The following is a 27401-nucleotide window of genomic DNA, read 5'->3' as shown; positions in this document are numbered from 1 at the left end:
TTTGGAAGACCTGGAGAAGCAAGAGGAGGGCACAGAAATATGACAGGGTTTCATCACTGCCATGGGGCTCAGGTGGCATTAACGTAGATGCCAGTACACTGTCAGTGTATAGAAGGGGTTTCATGTGTATCACTACATCAGTATTCAAGGAGGTGGAGAGTCTTATAAAAGGGACTCTGCCTGAGCTCCTTTTTGTAAATGACACTGAATATTAAGGGTAGGTTATCAGGATCATCCTCCCATAAATTCTCAGCTTTTTTGGTGAGCTGCTATACCTTATCATTTTCTACTCTGTGAATAGGGTTGATTTCGGCTTGCTGCAGTAGGACAGGGAGATGGGTCCTCACCACGGGTTCCTGACTAATGCTGCTGACAGCAAAATGCTGGAGAAACCTAGAAAAACAAAGACAGTGCTATTATGTTACCATCACCAGCCTTTTCTGAATGTGCCCATTCACATGAGAAACTTATTTAATAGCTGAACAGAAACCTTAGTGATTATCTCTAGCGAATACAATTGTGTATGTTGTGTTTTTATAATTATCCTTAAGAAGCTATAAAGAAAGAAAATGGAGCTTAGAAAGCACCAACACCAAGAGTTCTGATATATTAAAAGAAACAGAAAAACAGAGCTCACCCGTTCAGCTCTGGGAGTTTAGCTGAGAGTAGCTTTAGAGGACTCTGTTTCTCCCCAGCAGAATGGCTCAAGACACTGAAGAGCTTCTGTGCCCTGGAGTGTCTGGAATATCAAAGGTTCACAGATTAGAACTCCATCTCCCAACAGCACACATACTTTACATAACTCGTTCTGATATTTTTAAGCCAAAGTCTTGTGACAGTCAACACTTTGAAAAGAAGCATCTCACTGACTTAAGCAAAATTCGGTGTTAATACAGGGTGACTGGTTTGCCCACATAGAAAGCTTAGCCTGAAACCTTTGTAATACTATGGTTTTCTGATTCTTGGTGGACTTCATCTGTCTTGACTTCTGTTCCCTAAGAGCACTGACTACCTGCAAACTGGCAGCACTGAAATGACTGTGTTGGCCCTTTCAGAAGCCAGGACTTCTGTGTTACATAATGCAAGTCATCCTGCAGAGACAGCAGACACACACAGCCTAGGGAAGCTAGCATAAACACTGAAGGCAGCCACTTACAATCTCTTTTGTTCCACAGATAATCCATCTTCCTGGATCACTTTTAAAGACAGCCCTGAGTTAGTCTGCTGTTGCCAGGGGGAGAAGACCTAAACAAAACAGAATTAGAGCAAAGAACACTTTAAACCCAACAACAGGATATGGAACCCACATGGGGATTTGATGGCTGCTGAAAATCTAGACTGTCAGTACAGAGAAAAACCATCATAACAAACAAGTTTGTTTCAAAAATAGAGGCCTGAAGCAATTCTGTTCTGTATTTTTACAAACTAGAATTTCTTTCTGAGTTCCTCTCCCAGGGATTCTGCTCCTTAAGAGAACAGGAAACAGAGAGGAGGGTATCACGTAATACTGTTCTGGCAGCAGGGACACGTTCTTCCCTGGTGACAGGGCCAGACAGGAGCAGTTCAAGCAACTCCTGCCTAGAGGCAGAGGAATGGCTGAAGAGAATCTCTAGGTTCCTAGACTGAAAAGACAAGTACAAGGAGGTAACAGATCAGCTGGCAGTAAGACAGAAACACAGACTGGCCCTAAAAGCCACTCTGGAGCCAAGGCTGGTTCTTGCCTCTTCCATGTTCTGTGTATCTGTCCTGAGGGAGGGACTATCCTCTCAAAAACTGCTGAGTCACACCTTTCCAAGCATCTCCACCAGAATGAGACTGACCATTTGTATGACTCTGGTTACTGCTTGGTCTCTAAGTAAGCTGTGTAGTTCTTGGTGAGCTCCCTCACTCATGCAATCTGTGCTGACAAGCTATAGTGTGCAGCCTGCCAGGTGGAACGACTCACAAGGGCAGGGCCTATGAACCATGGAGAAGGACATTTTGGGGTGGGGTAGGAAGCTCTGGAGGAGGGCATAGCAACCCAATCCAGTATTCTTGCCTGGAGAATCCCCACAGACAGAGGAGCCTGATGGGCTACAGCCCATGGGGTCGCGAAGAGTCAGACATGACTGAGCGACTAATCACAGCACAGCACAGCAAGCTCTGATCCAGTAGGTAGGGCCCAACAACTCAATAAAGTAGCTAACAGGGAAATAAGTCTAATTAGCAAAAAAGAAGATTTTTCTTAGAAGCTAAAAAGCCTTCTGTTCAGTTCCGTTAGGCTCTCATCTTTTAATGGCAAGAGCACTATTCCAGGACCCAAAGAGATTAGAAGCAGCTACACTCACAGCAGCCCTTCCCAACTCTCCCTCTCATCACCTCATTGTTAGCCCTAAGACACTGCCATACCAATTAAATTGCTAGGAAAAAGGGTAGTAATTGTTTTGCTGAATAATGATTGATGTTACCTCTGAGTAAAATGTTTGGTATATCTTGGATTTGGGGAAAAGGACAATCATCAGAAAATTGCTTGATCCATGGAAATGAACTGGAAGATGGGGAAGCAATGAACTTTTGAAGTCTATCAGAAGGGCAGCAACAACACTGGTGGAATCCTGAAGAGAAACAGAGGGAACATCACTGAGAAAAGCCATTTTGCAGGAATTTAGCCCTTACATCTAATGTCAGAACACATATGGTGAATGTCAGTCCAATTATTTTCACATTGTGTGGTTCACTGGGATTCAGTTACGGAAGTTCCTGCCAACACCCAGTTTTAGGAGATACGGGAAGTACACAGTCTTTTCTCCTGAACTGAAAATATTGTCTCTCTTTCTAGGGTATTAGTCCCTTATCAGACAAATGATTTGCAAGTATTTTCTCCCATTCTGTGAGTTGCTTTTCACATTCTTGATAGTGACTTTTGATGTGGAGAAGTTTTAAACTGGACTTAATAAAGTCCAATTTATATATATTTTTCTTTTGTTGTCTCTGCTTTCGGTGTCAAATCCAAGAAACTGTTGCTTAATCCTGCCTGGAAAATTCCATGGACAGAGGAGTCTGGCAGGCTATAGTCCATAGGGTTGCAGAGAGTCAGACACAACTGAAGCAACTTAGCACCCAGGCATGCATCCAGTTTTCCCAGCACTGTTTGTTGAAAAGACTGTCTTTTTTAACTGAATGATCTTGGCACCTTTGTTGAAAACCTTTGACCATATATGCAAGACTTTCTTTGGGGGCTCTCTATTCTGTTCCACTGGTCTATACATCTGATCTTATGCCAATACCACAGGCTTTATGGCACTTAGGCTTCAGTAGTTGGAGTGAGAGGGCTCAGTAATTGCGATTCCTGGGCTCTAGAGCACAGGCTCAATAGTTGTGGTACAGGCTTAGTTGCTCCAAGGCATGTGGTATCTTCCTGGACCAGGGGCTGAACCCATGTCTCCGTCACTGGCAAGCAGATTTTTTACCACTGAACCACCAGGGAAGTCCTCAACTTTCTTCTTTTAAAGACTGCTTTGACTACTTGGGCAGGGGGTGGGTGTGGGGTTTTCCCTGAGATTCCATAAGAATTTCAGGATGGGATTTTTCATTTCTTCAAAAAATGCCATTGAGATTTCAATAGGAATCTATAGGTTGCTTTGGGTAGTACTGTTATTTAATAATATTAAGTCTTCCAATCCATGAACATGGGATGTCTTACCATTTACTTAGGTCTTCTTTCTTTCAGCAATGCATTGTGGGTTTTGGTGTTTAAATCTTTCAATTCCTCAGTTAAATTTATTGAAATTGTTTTCTTAAGAACCTTTTCAGATTATTCACAGTGGGGTATGGAAATGCAACCTTTTTTTAAACTGTTTATTTTCTATTCTGAAACGCTGGTAAATTTATTAATTCTAATAGTTTGTGTATGTAGTCTTAAGGAATTTCTACATATAAAGCATGTCATCCATGAAGAGAGCTAATTTTACTTCTTTTTTTGGCCAATTAAATGCCTCATCTCTTTTTCTTGCCTAACTTGTTCTCACTAGGACTTCCACCAATACCATGTTGAATAGACATGGCAAAAACAAGTATTTTTGTCTTGTTTCTGATATTAGGGGACAGAGTTTTTTAATATTTAAGTTTTGATAATGAAAGTCATATTCATTATGAAATAAAAATTTGAGAAAAATATAAAAATAAAATACAGAAAAAAGGTTTAAAATATTAATCCCAAGTCCCATCACTCAACTTCAACTATAGCTAACACTGTTAGCTTGTTTTCTTAAGAACCTTTTCAGATTATTCACAGTGGGGTATGGAAATGCAACCTTTTTTTAAACTGTTTTTTAAACAACCTTTTTGGTTGTTTAACCTTCTAGTCTTCTGTTCCTGTTCATTGACTCCCTTTTCTATGACTGGGAAGTCATACTTACTTTTACAGCTCCATATCTTGCTTTTAAAACTTAAATTTACCATTAGTATCTACCATGTTGTTGTAAACTATCTGTCAGCATTTTCAAAGACTGCATCCCACTCCCCTCTCAGCCCACCACTACGACTGGACATTCCATATTATCAATCCCACCTCACCTTTTGTCTACTGTACCTTTTATCTACTCGTTATTAACTTACTGTTATACACGGTAGTGTAAGGCTGTATCTGTTGTGCTTCCACATATCTGTTAACTAACCTCAGGTCCTCTGAACACCCATGATTTGGCACTCAGTGCTTTCATGTTGGTAAAGACAGAGCTCGTCACAGAAATGAAATATTAACTCATTTAAAAAAAAAATCACTAAAAATGGTTTTCCTGGTTTGTGCTTTTGCTTTGAATATTTTGTAGAGATTTAAATTATTAGTCTGATAAACTTTATGCTCTTATCTATACAATGGAATACTACTCATCAAAAAAGCAATAAAAAGGAAAAACTATTGATACACACAACACTGATGAACCTTAAAAACCATGCTGAGTGAAAAATGCTAGACTCAAAAGGGTTCAGAATGTATGATGTCCACTTATATAACATTTTAGAAAATGCAAACTAATCTACAATGACAGAAAGCTAGTAAGTGGTTGCCTGAAGCCAGAAGTTGGGGAGAAATATGATCTACAAAAAGGTATTAGAAAACTTCTGGGAGGGTTGGGCATGACAAAAATCTGTATCTTGACTATGCTAGTGGTTTCATGAGTATATACATCTGTCAAAACTTTAAATGGATACAGTTAATTGTATGTATATTTTATTTAATCTAACATATCTAAAGTATTATTTTAAATGTAATCAATATAAGAGTATTAGATCTTTCACATGCTTTTTTAAGATATAGTTGATGTACAATATTATATAAATTTTAGGTGTACAACATAGTGATTCACAATTTTTAAAGGTTATAATTCATTTATAGTTAATATAAAATATTGGCTACATTTCCTGCATTGTACACTAAGTCCTTGTAGCTAGTTAATTGCATTTAAAGTATACTTCAATAAACTATCAGCAAAAATTGAAAAAATCCTTAAGTAATCAAATCTAACAAACTTTTTCTTTAGAATTTCTTGAGTCATTTCTAAGCTTAAGATTAGAATGTCTTCCTGTCCCTAAAAATTTAATAAATATTCTTTTTTATATTCTTAACTGGACTTATTGTGGTGACCATTTAATAATATACATGTCTAAGAGAGTAGATCTTAAAAGTTATCAGAATCTGAAATAGATATATGCAGTATACAATTGAATCACTTTGGTATACAGCTGAAACTACTGTAAACTGTAAATCAACTATATACCAATATAAAACAAATATTAAATTTTAAAAAGCTCTCACCATAAGAAAATAATTAATAGCTATATTCTACTTATGAAATTTTAAAATATTTTACTTTTCTCAAAAGTACATTTTGACTTTTGATATGAGTTAAAACCCAGCCCTCACCCCAAAATGCAGTAATTTATTATACCAGCACTTAAGATTCATCCTTTCTTTCCTGATGTTGGAAGACTCTTTAACCTAATATTAAAGCCTTCACCTAACAGGACCATCTAATCTGTCTGGATGGTCTGCCTACATTTTTGAACAGCCTTAAGTTCTATGGAAGAAAGAACTCTTTCTAACTCGATAACAGAATTTATTTTCAGCACTATTTGACCAAACCACTTCACCTGGTCTCTTTCCCGGCTCCGAAACAAGCTGGTTTTGAGGCTGAGACCCTGTAGGGTGGACAGCCTGCCCTCTGCTCTGGGGTCGTACTACAATGAGCCATGCCCTGGCCAGAGAGTACAGGCTAGGGGAAAACTCACAGCTACCCACATCCCCACAAGGGAAGGGGGACTTGTTGTTGCAGACTATAGAATTAAAGGATGGTTCTGGGAGTAGAACTTTCATAGAGCTGGAGGTTAATTCTGAGTATGAGAGGGGGTGGAACTAAGCCTTCAAGGAGAAAATTAGTTATTTCTCTTCCTTTCAGGCTTTCTTATAATTCTTTCTCATGTTCAACAAGTGAGTGAAACCCCAAAAATGTCACAGGAAGCTGTTTCTTTCCAGTTCTTAAGTGGGTGAGTCTTTGTGTCTCTGGGTCGGAGGCTATCTGTGAAGGGTTACTGGAGGCCACCTTCAGCTGGTCTTCTTTGAGATAAGTTAATTGGGCATGGGTAGCTGCTGGCCCTCTTGACCAGGAGGTCATTTATACTTAACTCCTTTATAAAGTGGCAGGGTTGATGAGGCTGACAAGAGCTTCTCTCTCCATGACTTCCCTGCCTGCTTGCCTGCCTCAAGGGCAGTGCTGGTTCCTAAGCCATTGACTTGTAGTGACAGAGGGACAGGGAGTTATTTGATTTTACCCTCAGAAGTGTGAGTATCTTTCTGAACATCAAAACTTGGATTGTAAAACACCTACCCCATCATAGAACAAAATGGAATTCATGTGGTCCTTGGAAATGATGATATTTCCGTGATGACGATCAGAAAACAGAAGGCCATTAGAGAAGAAATGTACTTTTCCTGGAAGGAAAAGAGAGCTGGTCAGAGCTCCGAGGGCTGGATCCTAGTGGCCAGTATCACAGTGTTCTTCCTGCAGGTCCTAGGGCAAGCCAGAGTGGTAACTAGAGATCTTCTGCAGTGCTTAAGTTAAACAACCTTGAGCTTCTGGTTCAAGATGGTGGAGTAGAAGGACGTGTGCTCATCTCCTCCTGTGAGAGCACCAAAATTGCAACTAGCTGTTGAACAGCCATCAACAGGAGGACGCTGGAACCCACCAAAAAAAGATATCCCACATTCGAAGACAAAGAAGCCCAGCAGATGGTAGGAGGGGTGCAATCATGATAAAATCAAATCCCATACCTGCCAGGTTGGTGACTCACAGGCTGGAGAACAATAATACCAAAGAAGTTCTTGCACTATTGTGAAGGTTCTGAACCTCATGTCAGGCTTCCCAGCCTAGGGATCTGAAAAAGGGACCGGGAATCCCCAGGGAATCTGGCATTCAGGGCCAGAAGGATTTGATTACAGGCCTTCCACAGGACTGGGAGAAACAGACCCCCCAGTTGTGGAGGGCACAAACAAAATTTTGCATGCACCAAGACCCAGAGGAGAGGAGCAGTGACCCCATAGGAGACTGAAGCAAAACTACCTGTTAGTGCTGGAGGCCTTCTTGTGGAAGCGTGGGTCAGCAGGAGCTCGCCACAGGGACAGGGGCACTGGAAGGTCCCCCTTGGAGTAAACCCCTTTGGGGTTCACCATTAACCCCACCATAGAGGCTGTAGACCTCAGGGCTGTGTGGCCTCAGCCCAAACAGCCACCAGGGAGGGAGTGCAACCCCACCCATCAGCAGATAATTGGATTAAAGCTTTATTGGGCAAGGCCCTGCCCACCAGAGCAAGACAGTTTTTCTCATCACCAGTCCCTACCATCAAGAAGCTTACACAAGACTCTTAATCTCATCCATCAGAGGGCAGACAGAAGAAGCAAGAAGAAGCACAGTCTCACAGCAGCTATAACAAAAACATATTACAGAAAGTTAATCAAGATGAAAAAACAGAAAGTTATGTCCCAGATGAAGGGACAAGATAAAATCCCAGAAAAACAACTAAATGAAGTGGAGATAGGCAACCTTCCAGAAAAAGAATTCAGAAAAATGATAGTGAAGATGATCCAGGGTCTCAGGAAAAGAATGGAGGCAAAGATTAGAAGATGCAAGAAGTGTTTACCAAAGACCTAGAAGAACTAAAGAACAAACAGAGATGAATAATATGTAGAAGGAATCAATAGCAGAATAACTAAGAATGGATAAATGACCTAGAGGACAGAATGGTGGAAATTATTGCTACAGAACAGAATACAGAAAAAAGAGTGAAAAGAAATGAAGACAGCCTAAGAGAACTCTGGGCAACATTAAACACACCAACATTCACATTATAGAGGTCCTAGAAGGAGGAGAGAGAGAGAAAGAACCTGAGAAAGTATCTGCAGAGATAATAGCTGAAAACTTCCCAAACATGGGAAAGGAAACAGTCAACCAAGTCCAGGAAGCACGGAGAGTCCCAGGAAGGATAAACCCAAGGAGGAACACACCAAGACACACAATAATCAAAATGACAGAAACTAAAGACAGAGATGATATATTAAAAGCAACAAGGGAAAGATAACAAATAACATACAAGGGAACTCCCAGCAGGCTAATAGCTGATTTCTCAACAGAAACTCTACAAGCCAAAAGGGAATGGAATGACATATTTAAAGTGATGAAAGGGGAGAACCTACAACCAAGAATATTCTACCCAACAAGACTCTCCTTCAGATTTGACAGAGAGGAATCTAAAGCTTTCCAGACAAGCAAAACTTAAGAGAATTCAGCACCGCCAAACCAGCTTTACAACAAATGCTACAGGAACTTCTCCAGGCAGGAAACACAAGAGAAGGAAAAGACCTACAGAAAATAAACCCAAAACAATTAAAAAAATGGTAATAGGACCATACATATCTATAATTACTTTAAATATAAGTGTATTAAATGCACCAACCAAAAGACATAGACTGGCTGGCTGGCTGAAAAAGTGAAATGCATGCACTTACACTTACCACATCACTCTGCTTGACCCCCCAAATTGTATATAATTACTTTATATTGTTAAGTTAATCATGTTCCCATTATGGCTTGCAATTATATTTTATTTTTTGCCTGGCTATTGATTGTGAAAACTGATAAATGTCTTTTACTGTTGTGATTATATAACTATTACTCATTTAATACCATTGTATCATGATCGATCAACAGAAAAATAATAGAACTCTGTATCACCAAAACTAGGATCTAACAGAAAAACCTGTAATAACTTTTTAAAATCCAGATGCATATTAGAATTATCCTGAAATATTTTGAAGAATAAAATTGCTCTGGTATTGTTTTTTTTCTCCAGAGCTCCAGATATGTTTCTAATGAGCAGTCATGTTTAAAAACAACTGGACTGTAAAAACTTTTACTTTTATCTAGTTTGTTTCACTTTTTCTATTTCATATTCAGTGCTTCCGTTTCATTATTATTTTCTCCAACTGCTCCATCTTTTTTTTTCCTATCTTTTTTTTTATGTTCTTTCTCAAGCCTTTATCAAGTGTAGTAGAAAAGCTTTTGTATACATATATATAAATATGTATATTTTAGAAAACTGATGAGTTTTTGCCTAACTAAAAAAATTTTGACATTCTGATTCCACTTGTTTGAGTTAGTATGAATAGAATGCTAGATTTCTAATTAAAAAATAGATGTGCAGCAAGCAATAAAGGTTTACTGTACAGTATAGGGAACCATAGTCAATATCTTGTAATAACCTATGATGGAAAATAATTTCAAAAATAATTATGTGTATTTGTATAACTAAATCACCTTGCTGCACACCTGAAACAGTGTAAGTCATATATATTTCAGTAATATATATATTAAAAAAATAAAAACAATCTTTATGCTGAGCCCTCTGCTCTGAGAAAGCCATGTATCCTCTGAGGGCCTCAGAGAGAAATGAGGCATCAGATACAGTCTTTGCAATAAGAATCAGAAAAAACAAGTGAATAAGCTACCAGCTGATGAAGCGAAGCAAAATTCACATTCACATATGTGTGTCTTCCAGGAAAATATACTAAAAAAGACTTTGGGTATGTCTGCTCCATTACTAAGTTAACAGATGCTCCTTTCTTCTATTTTGGCAGAAGCTGGCTCAGCTCTGAAGAGACCACATCTCTCACTTAAGGCCCAAGAAAGAGCACTGTGGCCTCAGCTGTTGAGGACTGGTGAAGGGTGCTGAAGGGCCCCTTGCCAGCATAGGAACATGTGCGTTGGGCAACAAGTGTGTTCTACTGGAGGCTGCTGTTCTGTAATTCCCAAAAACAAGATGGGTGGGACATAGACACTGAGTGTGGGTTTCTTATGACAAGGATTCAGATTTAAGGAGAGCTGCTTGCTTCCTAGGCAGCCAAGGTTACAAAGCAGCTCAATACAGGCCCTACTGAGTAGATCACAGAATGATGGACAATGAAGGTAATAAGGATTAAGGCTGGGCCTGGGCTTGCTTTGGAGAACCAAATGACACAACCAGGGCACCCATAAGACTACTAGGTAAAGTTGTTCTCTGGAACTGGTCCAAGCTGGATACTTTCTGTTCCTGTAATAGCCTTTCTTTTCATGCTTTCACAGAGAAGAAATAGTGTTCCTTAGAGCTCAAGGCAAGGCTAAGGGAATACCACCAGTATGCTGAGGCAAAGTTGGTGGCTCAGAGAGTAAAGCATCTGCCTGCAATGTGGGAGACTTGGGTTTGATCTCTGGGTTGGGAAAATCCCCTGAAGAAGGAAAAGGCAACCCCCTGGAGAAGGAAAAGGCAACCCACTCCGGTACTCTTGCCTGGAAAATCCCATGGACAGAGAAGCCTCATAGGCTACAGTCCATGGGGTTGCAAAGAATTAGATACGACTGAGTGACTTCACTTTCCGGAGAAGGCGATGGCACCTCACTCCAGTACTCTTGCCTGGAAAATCCCATGGACGGAGGAGCCATGTGGACTGCAGTCCATGGGGTCGCGAAGAGCTGGACACGACTGAGCGACTTCCCTTTCACTTTTCACTTTCATGCATTGGAGAAGGAAATGGCAACCCATTCCAGTGTTCTTGTCTGGAGAATCCCAGGGACGGGGGAGCCTGGTGGGCTGCTGTCTATGGGGTCACACAGAGTCGGACATGACTAAAGCGACTTAGCAGCAGCAGCAGCAGCAGAGTAACTTCACTTTCACTTTTTTTTTTCAAGGCAGAGGACATGAGACTAAGAAGAGGGATTGATTCCTTGAGTTGCAGTTCTAAAAAGTTAGCCCCAAAGCTCTGGAAGGCTATAATGATATGAAGAGCAAAGGCCAAGTTTTGAAGGTTTCCTGAGGAGGTGGGGTTTCAGGAGGCACAGAGGGGCCTAGTGAGTATGTGTGCTTGTGTGTGTGTATTAATGAGGTGTGGGGAGGAATGCGAGAGGTGGAGGCAGTTTTTAGGTACAAGAAGAAGGTTTGAAATCTGAATATCAACTGACGAACTAGATGAGTAGTCAGAGGGAACTAATGGCATTCTTACCAGCCAGCCCAGTTCAAAGCACTCAATGCTTCAAGTCCAATAAGGTTCCCACCCGCTAACAAGTAAAACCTAGCCTCACCTACACACAGTCTTGCCCTGTGGCTCTCCTGAGTGGGGGTTCCTCATGCCCCAGCCTCATCCTGCACTCACACCAAGGTTTGTCACTGCTGTTCCCAGACCATTCCCTCCCCCTCTGGCACAACACTTTCACTCCCTTAGAGACTCAAGCCTCTCCTTTCCTTCACTGCTCACATCTACTGCCCTCCTAATTATGCCACAACACTTTAAATAGCTTCTGAATGTGCTCACAGTCTTCTTTTCCGAAGCCGATACTCCCTTTCCCTCTGAGATCTGGCCTTGCTGCTCCTCAATCCCAGCTCCACAGCAGTAAAGCAGCACCCAGAATGTCTTAACTTCTGAAATCTTCAGCTCCAGAACCTAATCTCTGACTACAGTATGGCATCATCCTTTTAACTATCTCACTCCCCAAACTTCATTCTGTGATGTCACTGAGCCTTCAAAGCCTTTGGTTACCTCATTTTCTCTTACTGCTCAAAAATTTGACTTTCCTCTCAACTATACCCAGGGCTGATCCACAGGGACAGGGATGGGAATAGATTTTACTCATAGCATGTCATATACATTATAGTTTTGCATCTTTGCAACTACCAGTGGGAGAGAATAGTATTCTTAGAGAATTGATGGGGAAACTCAAAGTTTAGCGAGATCTTCCCAAAAGTCACAGAACTACTTGTTAGTGGAGGCAAGTACAGAACACAGGTTTGTCTGATGCCAGAGCACTGTACACGCTGGCCACTTCAGTTCTCTTACATTTTTCCTTCACCTTTGCTCTCTCCACAGCCCATCTGCTGCTAACTGGATGAGGTACCTTCTCTGCTTCCTCAATCTCAAAAAGTCTTCAAGTGCTGCCTGGCAGTCCCACCATTGCTACCTCTGTCTACCAATTCCTCCAGGGCATGGCCAAAACCCTCAGCACTCTCCTAACACCACAACTTCATAAACTCCAGCTACAAGATGGCTTTACCTACTGTTACAGAGAGGGATCAACAGGTGTAATCAGGTAGAAACTGTTCCCTACCTACTGCTTCTGGGCTCTTCCATGTCCTGGGGTCACTGTCTACCTACGTATCTCTAATGTGAAGCTTCGTAAGAACAAGTACCAACTTAAAGACCTCCTAGACAAACCTCAAAATCACTCCAAAGCTTCCAGAAAAGAGCACAGATCTGAAAGTTGGCATATTCCACATAGTCACTGGGATGATGGGAAAAGAGGCAGATCAGGGAGGTCATCTCCAGCACTTTTTCTCCCTCTAGATTCTGAAGCCTCAAAACAAAATGGAAAAGAGGAAGGGAGAAATTCACAAGTATGGAAAAGCACTCACTATGGGGCCTGATCCAGGGCAAGGACTCAGTACACAAGAGCTGATTATAGTACCGGTGCAGAGACTGATGTCACAGCTACCCATTAGTTTTGCTCTGGGAATAGTAACATGTGAGATAACTGAAGTCCATCACTGGGTGGTCTGGTGCCAGTGCCCTGGTCTCTCAGATCCCAATCCACTTGAACTAGTAATGCTTTAGGTATCTGTTCTGGACTCATGACTGTCAAACTGTGGTCTGATGGGATATGCTTTTGTAGGGGCTTCTCAGTGACTGTGGGAGCCAAATCCTAAGGTCTTCTGAACCCTGTCTTCTTATCTAATCATTGGTGCCTTGCTTGATGGGCTCCGTCATTCCTTCTCTATTCTGCGAGTCTGAAAACTCAAGGTAAGAGGAAGTTCACACTCAGTACCCAAGGAGCAAGGGGACTACATCAGGACTACTATTGACTTCTACATCCCCAGAAGTCTAACAGGAGAGGAATGAGCCCTCAGGGAAAAATAAGACACCAAGCATTAATGATAAAAATTTGGCTTTTTCTCCTTCAGACAACAGGCTGTACAAATAAAAATCCTCCAATGGCCCAGCCTGTATAAATAGGGAACACTATCACTGCTGGGAAAATATGATGCAATGGGTGGATACTCTTCATTCTGTATGTATGACAGTATGTGAAGTACACACATATGGTTTAAAGAAAAAAAATCAAAACAACAACCCCTGATGCCTAGACTGCACCACTCAGCCTAAGAAATCAAGTATTCCTCGTGCCTTTGAAGCCTCCTGAGTGTTCTTCCTCAAACATACTCTTCCACTGAAAGGGAACCAACATCCCAAATTCTATACAGTTTCACCATACTTCAATGTATCTATAAACTATATATGACTTAGTCTTGTCTGTTTTACTTTCATACGGATGGAATCTTAGCACACATTTATTCTGTGACTTGCTTACCTCTTTCAACATCCTATTCCTGAGAGTCATCTACACCACAGGTAACATGCAACTACGGGTATTATGTATGTTGTAGGTATATGCTATCTAATTCATTCATGGTCAGTACTATAGAGAAGTTTCTTTTAAAGTGTCCTTCAACAGTTCATATGGGCCCAAGGGAACACATGAGAGGGTACATAATCAAACAGATGGCCACTGTCTGGGCCTTCCCATCACAGGAAAGTGAAAGCTTGGTCACCAGAATTCTCAGACTTTATGCGTCAATGGTATTAGCATCTCTGCTCCTCATTGCTAAATAATCTCTGTCTGATGGAAAAAATACTCTGAATCTGTAAATTGCTACAGGAATAATGAAAGCGCTGCCTGAGTGTCAACCATTCACTAGGCTTGTAGAAGATAGTAGATATATAGTCAACTGATATTCAACAAAGGTACAAAGACAATTTAAAGTAAAAGGAGAGTCTTTTCAACAAATGATGCTAGAAAAAAATGGATATGCCCATGTAAAATAATGAATATCAATTTATACCTTGCACTGTTCTGCCCATTCCTACCAGCCACAGTGGAAAACCTCATGCTTTATAGGGATGGCAGCTAGAGATCTCAGAAGGATTTTGACTCAGTACTGGGGTAAAATTAGTTCTAAACTAAATGCTACTCTGCCTCCTGCCTGACAAAACTTAAAAAGAAAGGCCGAGGTAAGACTAGAAGAGAAATATAACAATTATTATAATTGTATCACATAAGTTCAAGGCTAGAGGAAAGACAGAACTATGCTAACTTGAGACGTGAAAGATGTAAAAAGGATCTAAACAGAACTTCTAGAGATGAAAAATACATTTCCTGAGAAGAAAAAAAAAACACTGAGTGAGACTAATGACATGAGACAATTCTTGAGAGGTTAGCTATTCCATGGTACTGCTGCCTCAGATTTCATTTAGTATGGCCACGTGGCCTGCACAGGCCTTAAACTGACACTATGGGCTCTTCATGCAAGCACATGTCCTAGACAACAGCCTGCAGAGTCACAAGCAAATGTAAGTTCCTAATAAGACTTTCCCAGCAGCCCTTGTCATCAAAAGTCTTCCCCGAATCCTTAGTGTCTTCCCCTTGTGTGCCCCTTATATAGTCAAATTGACTTCATCACCCAATGGAGCTTACCAAAACCTCCACTCTCTTTGGTTTGAATGGGCCAGTTTGGCCTTAGCCTGGGAAAACTCAAAGCACTCCACCCACAGACTTTAATTAAGGCACATACCCCAGGTCTAGCCCGAACCTTGCTTTGACCCCTCTCCCCTGTTTGTCTGTGTGACCCATCAGCGCATCCCATATACTTCCTCCTGGATTTGTGAATAATACGCTTCTCTATTTCAATTTCTTTAGTGGTCTTTTGTTGGACCTGGCTCACCATCCAGCACCTTCTGTTCCAATTAACAAATGATAATTTAAAAAACTTGTAACAACAATGCAAAACAAAAGATTAGTAAATTAAAATATGCAGAAAATATGCAAAATAAAACACAAAGAGAAAAAAAGACTAAAAATAATTGTACAGAGAATCAGGGAGTGGTGAGACAACTTTAGGCAGCCAATTGTATGTAATTGGAATCCTTGAAGCAAAGGGAAAAAACTGAAGAAATAATGAGCAAAAAATTTTCAAGTCTGAGGAAAACTCTAAATCCATTGATTCAAGAAGCTAAATAAATCCCAAGGATAAGCAACAAACCACAGCAGTCACATAAAGATCAAACTGCTTAGTATCTATGATAAAAAGAAAGAAAATCTTCAAAGCAGCTGGAGTTATATAGAAAGGAACAGAGATAAGAATGACAGTAGATTTCTGCTCAGAAACAATGTAAGCAAGAAGACAGTGGAGTACAGCTACATCTGTAAAGCCCAGAAAGGAATGGTCAACCTACAGTTCTTTACCAAGTGAAAATATCTTTTCAGAAGTCCTGGGGTTTGGAACTTCTGAAATGGCTGTGAGGAGTCTGGAAAATTCTCTCCCCAGGAAACAGCCATAAAACTGGACTGACTGTCAAAAACAAAAAGTTAAGGACTCTGGTAACAGACCAAAGTTATACAACAAAACTGAAATGCATTCAAGGAATTCTACTGAAACTTGGTAAAAATAGTAGAAATTGGAATATTTTAGCTTGAGGCTATTCACATTACCTCTCTTCCAGCTCCATGGTGCAGAAGTCTTATGAGGGAGTGAGGCAGGCTTGTCAGAGTGGCTGACTTTATTTGGGGGCAAAGCACAGAAAATTCCACACAAAGAGATATCAAAACTTGAAGCAATCATAGTGGCAAACATTAAGGGAGGACCAACGTACCAGAGATCTCAGTGCTGTTGATACAAACCAGCCAGAAATGTAGCAGGGAAGTCAGAGGACTGAGATAAAATAGACGGCAATTATGTCTTTAGATACAGCAAGAAAGACGTGTTGCAAGGCACTATCTAGTGCCAGGTGCACCAAGGGACATATATGAAAATGCTCACAACAGCACTGTCTACAACAGCGAAAAACTATAAAGAACCCAAATGTCCACCAAGAGTCAAAAGGATAAACAGCATATCTTCACACAAAGCAATCCTATGGAATCATGAAAATGAATCAACTATATGACTACACAAAACAATCTGGATGAATCTGAGGATCAGAATACTGAGTAAAAAAGGCAAATCCCAGAAGAATACGACAGAGTATGATTCTAATTTATATTTAATTAAAAAATAAGACATTGTTTAGGGATATAGGTGTATGTGGTAAACTCTAAAGCAGGCTCCTGGGATTCCCAGGAGCTCAGTGGTAAAGAAGCTGCCTGCCAATGCAGGAGACACAAGTTCGATCGCTGGTCCGGGAAGATCCCACATGCTGCAGGGCAACTAAGCCAGTGCACTACTACTACTAAGCCTGTGCTCTAGAGGCCATGAGTCGCAACTACTGAGCCCAAGTGCTGCAATTACTGAAGCCGGCAATTACCGAAGCTCTGCAGCCTAGCCTACAGAGCCTGTGCTCCACAACAAGAGAAGCCATCATAATGAGAAGCCTGCACATTGCAACTAGAGAGTAGCCCCCACTCACCACAACTAAAGAAAAGCCTGTGCAGCAAGGAAGATCCAGCACAGTCAAAAATAATTAAAAAAAAAAAATGACCCTTGATAAGGTCATCATTTAATAAACAAATAAATAAAGCAGGCTCCAGAGGATTAGGTATTTGGCAGCCAGCCTGACCAAGGTCAGCAGGGTGGGGAAGAGAAGGGCATATAAAGGAAATGAATGAACAGAAAGCTGCATAACAAAAAGCCTTGTGATAGCAGAAGTCACTAACTGAGGAAGAAAAAATTTAAACAGAACTGGAAACATTTCAAGGTAAAGGAAGTACTATTCTTTTTCACTGAGCCTTCCCTAGACTGAAAAGTAAAAGACCTGGACCACCCTCCAGATGTTATCACTAACTTGTACTAGAACCTCAGGCAACTTTTTCACCTTCTATGGGGCTCAACGTATGAAGATCAATCAAAATAAGCACAATGGTGACTTTTTAAAATGTCTTCAGAGGTAAATCTGCAACAGGCAGATTTACCTAGATCCAAAGGATATTTAAACTTCAGGACCCCTCATCACCTGCTTAAGCCCCCTTCCAAGGCCCAGGAAGAGACTTATTTTATGTGTTACTTTCCTTACAAGAGCCCCAAAGAATTATAAACTTCAAGTCCTATAAAACTGACCTGAGCCCTAAAGTGGTAAAATGCTTAACACACTTCTATTTAAATTCTCTGCTCCTACTGAAACTTCTGGCCTCAGAAAACCATCTCCTGATTCAAACTACATTTTCCTCAGAAACTAAGCAAGTGTGAAATCTAAGCTCTCAGGTGTGTGACAAGGTTCGAGAAATTCCTGGTTTGTGTGCTTTATTCTTGTGTAGACGCTTGTTCCTTGGAAGGAAAGCTATGACAAAACTAGTTGTTGCTGTTGTTCAGTTGCTAAGTTGTGTTCGACTCTTTGCTCCCTTATATACTACAGCATGCCAGGCTTCCCTGTCCTGCACTATTTTCCGGAATTTGCTCAAATTTATGTCCATTGAGTCGGTGATGCCATCCAAACACCTTACCTTTTGTCACCCTCTTCTCCTCCTACCCTCAATCTTTCCCAGCATCAAGGTCTTTTCCAATGAGTCAGCTCTTCACATCAAGTGGCCAAAGAACTGAATTTTCAATTTCCGCATCAGTTCTTCCAATGAATATTAAGCGTTAATTTTCTTTAGGATTGACTAGTTTGATTTGTTTATTGTCCAAGGGACTCTCAAGCGTCTTCTCCAACACTACAGTTAAAAAGCACCAATTCTTTGGCGCTCAGCTTTCTTTACAGTCCAACTATCACATATACACATAACTGCTGGAAAACCATACCTTTGATTATACAGACCTTCATTGGTAAAGTGATGTTTCTGCTTTTTAATATGCTGTCTAGGTTGGTCATAGCTTTTCTTCCAAGGAGCAAGCGTCTTTTAATGTCAAGGCTGCAGTCACCATCTGCAGTGATTCTGGAGCCCAAGAAAATAAAGTCTCTCATTGTTTCCACTGTTTCGCCATTTATTTGCCATGAAGTGATGGGACTAGATGCCATGATCTTAGTTTTTTTGCATGTTGAGTTTTAAGTCAGCTTTTTCACTCTCCTGTTTCACTTTCATCAAGAGGCTATTTAGTTCCTCTTCGCTTTCTGCCATAAGGATGGTGTCATTTGCCTATCTGAGGTTATTGATATTTCTTCTGGCCATCTTGATTCCAGCTGTGCTTCATCCAGCCTGGTATTTCACATGATATACTCAGCATATAAGTTAGAAAAGCAAGGTGACAATATACAGGCGTGACGTACTCCTCTCCCAATTTGGAACCAGTCCGTTATTCCATGTCCGGTTCTAACAGTTGCTTCCTGACCTACAAACAGGTTTCTCAGGAGGCAGGTAAGTTGGTCTGGTATTCCCATCTCTTGAATTTTCCACAGTTTTTTAGTGATCCACAAATTTACCTTGATTTGTGGACCTAACATTCCAGGTTCCTATGCAATATTGTTCTTTACAGCAATTGGACTTGACTTCCATCACCAGTCACGTCGACAACTGGGCACTGTTTTCACTTTGGCTCCATCTTTTCATTCTTTCTTAAGTTATTTCTCCACTTTTCTCCAGTAGCATACTGGGCACCTACCAACCTGGGGAGCTTGTTTTTCAGTATCCTATCTTTTTGCCTTTTCGTACTGTTCATGGGGTTCTCAAGGCAAGAATACTGAAGTGGTTTGCCATTTCCTTCTCCAGTGGACCACTGGAGAGTTTTATCAGAACTCTCCACCATGACCCATCCATTTTGGGTGGCCCTACATGGCAATGGCTCATAGTTTCACAGAGTTAGACAAGGCTGTAACTCATGTGATCGGTTTGGTTAGTTTTGTATGACTGGTTTTCATTCTGGTTTGCCCTCTGATGGATAAGGATAAGAGGCTAGTGGAAGCTTCCTGAATGGAGAGACTGATGTGGGGGAATCTGGGTCTTATTCTGATGGGTGGGCCCATGCTCAGTAAATCTTCAATCCAATTTTCTACTGATCGGTGGGGCTGTGTTCCCTCCTTGTTGTTTGGTTGAGGCCAAACTATGGTAGGGGTAATGGTTGTAATGGCGACCTCCTTCCAAAAGACTTTTGCCTACACTGTTGTATTCAGTGCCCCTGACCCCGCAGCATGCCACTGTGTTAACCCACGCCTCCACCAGAGACTCCTGGACACTCAAAGGCAAGTCTGGCTCAGTCTCTTGTGGGGACACTGCTCCTTTCTCCTGCGTCTTGGTGCACACACAGTTTTGCGTGTGCCCTCCAAGAGTCTGTTTTCCCCAGTCCTGTGGAAGTTCTGTAATTAAATTCCACTGGCCCCCAAAGTCAAATTCCCTGGGGATTCTCAGTTCCTTTGCCAGATCCCCAGGTTGGGATATCTGTTGTGGGTCCTAGAATTTTTTAACATTGCGAGAATTTCTTTGGTATAATAGTACTGCAGTTTGTGGGTCGTCTGCTCAGTGGCTCTATGGTGGGGCTAACGGTAACCCCCTCTAAAAGGGCTTAGGCCACATACCACATGTCCCAGGTCTGCTGCAGCCAGAGTCCCTGTCCCTGTGGCAGGCCACTGCTGACCCATGCCTTGACAGGAGACACTCAAACACTGAAAGGCAGGTCTGGCTCAGTCTCTGTGGGGCCTTTGGGTCCTGGTGCACACAAAGTTTTGTTTGAGCCCTCCGAGCATCTCTGGCAGTTATTGGGTTTGATTCTAAATGTGGTTTTGCCCCTCCTACCATCTTGTTGGATCTTCTCCTTTGCCCTTAGACATGGGGTATCTTTTTTTGGTGGTATCCAACATTCTCCTGTTGATGGTAGTTCAGCAGTGAGTTGCAATTTTGGAGTTCTCGCAGAAGATGAGCACATGTCCTGCTCTGCCATTTTTAAATTACTTGTAAGTGAGCATGTGATTTCCACCTGATTTAATTTTCTTTAGTCCCAAGGGTTCAAAACCAGAGAAAAGGCACTGGTCTGGGCTGCTGGCATGTTCATTCTTCAGAATCAACTGGGAATCAGTTCAAAGGCAAATCAACAAAAGTCCTGTATAGTCAAAGCTATGGTTTTTCCAGTAGTCATGTATGGAAGTGAGAGCTGCACCATAAAGAAGGCTGCTGCTGCTGCTTAGTCACTCAGTCGTGCCCAACTCTTTGTGACTCCATGAACTGTAGCCTGCCAGGCTCCTCTGTCCATGGGATTCTCCAGGCAAGAATACTGGAGTGGATTGCCATCCCCTTCTCCAATAAAGAAGGCGGAGTGCCGAAGAATTGATGCTCTTGAACAGTGGTGCTGGAGAAGACTCTTGAGAGTCCCTTGGACTACAAGGAAATCAAACCAGTCAATCCTAAAGAAAATTCACCCTGAATGTTCATTGGAAAGACTGACGCTATAGTTGAAGCTCCAATACTTTTGTCTATCTGATGCAAAAAGCAGACTCATTGGAAAAGATCCTGATGCTGGGAAAGATTGAAGGCAAAAGAAGAAGGCAGCAGAGGAAGAAATAGTATCACTGACTCAATGGACATGAATCTGAGCAAACTCCAGGAGACAGTGGAGGACAGGGGAGCCTGGCATGCTGTAGTCCATAGGGTGGCAAAGAGTCGGACATGATTTAGTGACTGAACAACAACAGAGATCTCAGGATAGACTGAATCTTGCTGGATAACTCAATACAGTGTAAGATTATTTTTTTAACAAGGCCTTTTGCTAAGAAGGTGAAAACTGATTTTGGCAAATATCCTTGCTAAATATTATAACTGGCTCAACTATGACAGAGTATAACTGTCTCTGTGTTGTGTCTACAAGCTGATTTTAAAACATTATGCAATTCTGCCTCAAGGCTGGGAGTACTGTCACACACACTCTTGTTTTCAGCAAATGTTCCTAACTTCCTGGTCTTCTGCACCAGGATCTGGAGAGGCAGGAATGCAGGGGCCACAGCACAGTCATGATAGTGAACGCTACCTGGCATTTTGTGGATCGAAAACCAGAACTCCTTGTGTTTTGTCTTCTGTGACAATGGAGAAGCTAAAGTTTAACCAGTGATCTGAGAACATGGAGAGCAACTTGCCACTGGAGAGAATTTTCAAGAAGAACAAATTATCCAGAGAGAGAATCTGCTTAGTAAAGGATGAGGAATTTGTGGAACAAAAAAGGCTTATCTAACATGGAAAGAATAGGACTCATAAGAATACGTTATTTTGAGGAGACCAAAAGGAGTATGGAATGAATCCCAGGAAATCCATGCAAGACCCACAGAGTTCTTGAGAACTTTAAATCAGCAGAAATACTGCCAGTTTGGATTGAAGGGGATAGAGAGAATAGAAAATGAAAGGAGCCTGTTGGACCCCCAAAATTCTAGAGGGAAGAAGCAGGCTGAAAAACTAATAAGCTACAAAGTGCCACCTTCACGAAAAGGAAGGATGACACAGGTATAGTCACAAACTAAGAGGGTAGAGTCATGAACCCAGGAGGCAGAACTAAGAGTTTAACAAGTAGAACAAAGAACCCAGAGGGCAGAGCTAAGGGTCTTGGAGGGCTATTCCCAGGCCTTGAAACCTAATCCAGGAGCTGGAGTTTGCCTAGCTTAATTTCAAAGTTGTCTTGGGCTTGGGACTCCTTTTTAATATAAATGTCTATACCCTATACCACTCCTACCTTGTACATTGGGAGGGCTAGGGAAGATAAAGAGCCTCTAATTTCACAGGTCCACAGATGGAAAGGAATCTTGTTCAGGAGCTGTACTTTATGAATTACAAGCCAGCGCCTCACCTACAGCTGATTTAGATAATCTTGATGATGAGATTTTTGGATTTTTCAGCTGGTCAGAGTTAAGACTTTGAATTGCTGCCATAATGGAATGAGGCTCTTGGATGGGGGTTGATTATATCTTTCATGTGAGAACTGTTGGGGTCAGAGGGCATACTATGGTAGGCAGAAATTTAAGACAGCCCCCATGACCTTCAGCCTCTTAGGTTACTCCAGTGTTTGTGTAACATCATATAGCAAAAAGCAGATTATGTGATTGGGTCTCCTCCAATCACATGAGCCCTTTATAAGCAGAGTTTTCTCTGGGTGGTAGAAGAGGAGTTCAGAGAGATTAACAGTGTCAGAGATTCAACACGATGCAGGTTCTTTGTTGCTGAGATGGGAGAGGGTCACAGGTCAAGGACCTCTGGAAGTAGGAGCTAAGACTGCTTCCAGCTGATAGCCAGCAACAAAAAAAAGAACCTTAGTTCTCCAGTCTGAAGGAAATGGACTCTGCAAACAACCTGGATGAGCCTGGGAGCAGGCTCTTTCTCAGAGACTCCAGAGATAAGCCCGCTGATGCCTTGACTTCAGTATTATGAAACCCTACACAGAAATCTAGCAAAATTTGCCTGGACTTCTGACCCACAGAACTGTGAGATAATAAATGCATGTTGTTTTAAGCTATGAAATTTGTGGTGATTTGTTACACAGATATAAAAAACTAATCCAGATTTTGTTTTGGCCCAACAGAACCTATTTCTGGACATGCTGCTGCTCTAGCCCATCCTGAGAGCAATCCTCAGGCAGCAACAAGAGGACCAGTGCAGTTGGCGGCAGTCCTTTCTAGCACAAGTCTCCTCATCTGGAAAATGGACAGATCAAAAGAGAAAAGCTGTGGGAAAACACTTCTACACTCAAAAGTTTTTTCAAATATCCCATGTATCATTAATTACAACATTCATGTCAAAACCTGTGAAAGAGGGACCCAGACAGAGTAAAAAACAGAAAAGTCAGAGCTGCTCACCTTCTTCAGGCAAAGATTGTGAATTACTAGAATAAAGGTATGCTCCTTCTCCTCTAGTTAGAAAAGTACCCAGGAAACACTCATCTCCCTTGAAAAAACAAACACAAAGAGCAGGTGATTTACAGCATAAACACTGACAGAATCAAAACTTCTGTCCACGTTTGTATGTCTACAAAAGCTGCTAAGTCAGCCTCAGATATACTCAACTTCTCTTCCAGTTCTTGGCACTTCTTGGCTCTTTGCCATATTACTGGCACCTGTGACTTATGCTGAGAAGAAAAATGTTAAGGTCCTCTCAGTCTAGGCACCATGGTCTGCAATGCTTGTCCATATTCCAGTAAATTTATATCCTCTGATAACAGAGGTGGCTTCTCCTTGGCCTAAAGCCTTGACCTTCAGTTCTATATGTCTCAATTTGAGAACTGCTTCTAAAAGTACTGAGAGATTTTGAAAAAACACGGAAAGGTTTAAATGGCAGTAAGAATCCCGCTTGTGTACTCCATACGTGGTTATTTCTAGAGCTCTGCTCTGAAGGGGAAGAATACAACAGGAATTGAGACAAGGAGGTATAGAACCCTTAGATTAGCAGTAAGATGAAATATGTTAAATTGTTTTTATAAATTGTTTACATTTCATCTTGACAACATTAAGAATAAGAAGTCTGCTTACCAGAACTGACTGCTGGGTTTTCTCAGACAATTTTACTTCAATATCTTCTACCTGTGTCCAAAAGGAGTACAGATTTTCAATTCACTGCTTCAAGGGCATAAACTCTGCTAGGTCTCCCCCTGTGTTCACATATTTCTAAGAGAGCAGTCTCTCTGTCAAATCCAGGGTTCTCAGGCCCTGATGGCTGGCAGACCTGGTTGCTGGATACCAGATGCAGAGCACAGGCCATGGTAGGCTCCCTTACAGGGACATGAAGTCCAGCTAAATGAGCCTACATTATGTGGAGAGAGTATGTTAGTCTCCACTTACATTTCATTTTGGAGAAAACGAATTTTAGGGATGAAGGAAAGAGAACATACTAAAATATTTTGAATGTGTTCTCATTTAAACATGTTCACATTAGAGGATGACTTTTGCTTGTCTTTATTCAGTTCAGAATTGTAGAAACAGAATATAAACAAATTCTGAAATAGGTACTTAGACCATTACTAGTACTTTGTGTCCCAAGGCACCAGAGATTCAGACCGAGTCCCACAGATGAAGATGGGACCTTTCCACATGTAGAGACATGGTTGTAAAAACTCAGCAGCAACTATTCTGACAGAAAAGGGAGCACACGATCCACTTTTCACTTCCTGTGTGACCCTGGACAGGTTGGGAGATTTCTAAACCTCAGGCTCCTCATCTGTAAAATGAGGATATTAACTTCTTCCCTTGACAATTTAACAGGGACCCAGATAATTTACTTTCTTTTGGAACTTTCCCCAGATTACACGTTAATGAAATTAGATTCATTTGTATAGAGAAGAAGAGCAGAGATAAAAACGTCTATCTGAACAGTGGTTAGGTCAGGATCTGACATCCCACCAGAGACTCGTCCTTAAATTTTCTCCCCAGTTTCTCCACGTTTATCTCCGTTTTCACCTGATGAATGATACTAACCAGCCAGGAGCAGAATCTGGGTATGGCAGCTGTCAGGATTATAAAGCTGGTTTCTGTGATAACAGTGCCATCTGCAGGAAGACCACAGACATGTCGGTTACTGCCCACCACCAGAGCCCACCTTGCAGGCCCCTGACTGCTTCCCATCCTCAAGAGTGAGAGCTCCTCTTACTAGGATACAAAGTCTGATGCCTTCAGAAAATGAATTCCTCATATGGGGACAAGAACCTAATGAGGGGATGGAGAAAGGCTTCCTCATGTGATTATTCTTTTTAAGACAAATAGAAATACATATTTAAATACAGAGTCCTTTTCAATCCATGCTTTTAATTTTTGCCAAGGTAGTACAGGTGTTTGCATTAAAAAACCAAACAAAAATTATCAAGGTCATCAAGCTCTGGATATTATCATTCTATAGAATTTTTTGCTACCATAATGGATAAAAAAACTGATCTAACTATTGCTTCAAATTGTTTTTCCTGACTACTAGTAAGGCTGTACATATTCATATTCATACACACACAGTGGACCCTTGAACAATGTGGGGGCTAGTGGTGCTGACCTTCTACACACTTGAAAATCCATGAGTAACTTTACAGTCAGCACTCCATATCCACAGTTCCACATCCATGAATTCAACCAACCATGGAATATGTACTTCTGTAGTATATACTTATTGAAAAAAATCTGTGTAGTTTAAACCTGTGTTCAGGGATCACTTATGTACATGTGTGTGTGTATAAACATTAAAAATATATATATTATTTTCAAACACTCTGGTGAACTGCCTGCTCATATTTTTTGCCCATTTACCATTGGGTAGCTTGTTTCTTTTGTATCAATTTATAAAAGCTCTTCATAAATTAGGAAATACACCCTTTGTTTATTGCAAGTATTCTAATATTTTCACCAGTTTATTCCTGGTCTTTTGATTTAGACTATGGTTTGCCAAATATTACATATACATATATATATACACATACACACACACACACATACATATATATACACACATATATAAAAGGAAGTTCAAGTTTTGCTTTCCAAAGATGACATACACCTACCTTTTTCTTTAACCAAAATCTGAGATGTCAAAAATGATTCTGAGAACACCACAGATCCTAAGCACCCCCTTCCTCCCAGCAAGTCAGGAATGTCATAGATGGCCATACAAGCCTGTATCAAATGAGAAACCAGAGTTAGACCAGTTGTCAGTCCTAAACATTCAGGGAAAGATCCACAAGAAATAGACCACAAAATACTAAGCCACATGGCAAAAAAATACTTGAGAATTTCTAAGGAAAACTCAAGTTATCTTGAAATGCAACTCAAACTGGGAGATGACTTCAGGATCACCTAGGCTTCCTTACAATTGCTCCTAGGTCAGAGGCACACTTGGGCTAGAAGAAGAATATCTTTATGTTTCTATGCTATGCTATGCTAAGTCACTTCAGTCGTGTCCGACTCTGTGCGACCCCATAGACCGCAGCCCATCAGGCTCCCCCATCCCTGGGATTCTCCAGGCAAGAACACTGGAGTGGGCTGCCATTTCCTTCTCCAATGCATGAAAGTGAAAAGTGAAAGTGAAGTCGCTCAGTCGTGTCCGACTCTTAGGGACCCCATGGATTGCAGCCTACCAGGCTCCTCCGACCATGGGATTTTCCAAGCAAGAGTACTGGAGTAGGGTGCCATTGCCTTCTCCATATGTTTCTATAAATTCCCTCAAATTGCTTCTCCTGCCTGAAAAGCAATGTAACAGCCTTTCTTAACTGTGACCACTGCTACATTCTACTATGTCCACATGGTCATACATTCCTTCTTTGGTTTGGGCTCAAGTTCTGAACAAATCTGGAAAGTAAGATACAGGTTTTCACAGATATTTTTGGCTATATGTCAAAACATACAAACACTCCTTTCAGGACCAAAAAATTAAAAGAAAACTGTTCAAGCTTTTATGGCCAAGACAAATAAAAATAAGAGTCTTACATAGGTCAGGAGAAAAAAAAAACTGGAGCAACTCAGAGAAAGCTCCTGAATGGCTGGTAAGAAGGTTCTAATTTAGTTAAAAACTAGTGAAAATAAAATAATTCTGAGGACAACCTAGCAGAGGAAATGCAGAAAATGGTATAAACCAGAGTTGGAGTCTGAGATGACTGTGAAAATCTGGTGAGGGATACGAAGTAAGTTGCATGATAAGCCCTCCCAGGTTCCTGCCCCTCCTGGCCTGACACTGCTGAATGACCAGGTACAGAGCTCCTGAAACTAGAGTTCATTTTCATATCTTGATGTCCTTGTGTGGGACCCTGCTCTACCCTTAGGACAGAGACAAAAGACCTTGGCCTACAGAAGAGACTGAGAGATTCTAAAAAAAAAAAGGTGGCAGAAGAGTTGAAAGGAAAAAAAAAAAGAAACCATAAAGTCCTTTCATCCATGTTGTCATGATAAAGAAATGCATAAAACGATAGGCTTTATATTTTTGTTAACTTTCTTA

The 27401-nt window shown here is 41.2% G+C and overlaps 1 protein-coding gene across 3 annotated transcripts in view; it reads right to left on the bottom strand.

Annotated features, from left to right (window-relative positions):
* LOC104986061 (chromosome unknown open reading frame, human C20orf194) overlaps positions 1-27401 on the bottom strand; it is a 171685-nt gene that overhangs the window by 43684 nt on the left and 100600 nt on the right. For all 3 annotated transcript variants that reach the window (XR_824995.1, XM_010836482.1, XM_010836483.1), the window contains 9 exons: positions 25975-26086; positions 24911-24981; positions 23969-24019; positions 23300-23387; positions 6864-6967; positions 2448-2594; positions 1157-1245; positions 638-739; positions 276-393 (listed from right to left, as the gene is read on the bottom strand). Coding sequence is in view for 2 of the 3 variants with exons in the window: in XM_010836482.1 (XP_010834784.1) it covers positions 276-393; positions 638-739; positions 1157-1245; positions 2448-2594; positions 6864-6967; positions 23300-23387; positions 23969-24019; positions 24911-24981; positions 25975-26086 (882 nt within the window). In the remaining variant the exon portion in view is untranslated. The remainder of the gene's footprint in view (positions 1-275; positions 394-637; positions 740-1156; positions 1246-2447; positions 2595-6863; positions 6968-23299; positions 23388-23968; positions 24020-24910; positions 24982-25974; positions 26087-27401) is intronic.

Source organism: Bison bison, unplaced genomic scaffold (assembly GCF_000754665.1).
Source record: "Bison bison bison isolate TAMUID 2011002044 unplaced genomic scaffold, Bison_UMD1.0 scf7180017864063, whole genome shotgun sequence".
Lineage (NCBI taxonomy): Eukaryota > Metazoa > Chordata > Mammalia > Artiodactyla > Bovidae > Bison > Bison bison.
The sequence above is the reverse complement of the archived record's forward strand: the minus strand, read 5'-3'. Positions and strand labels throughout refer to the sequence as shown.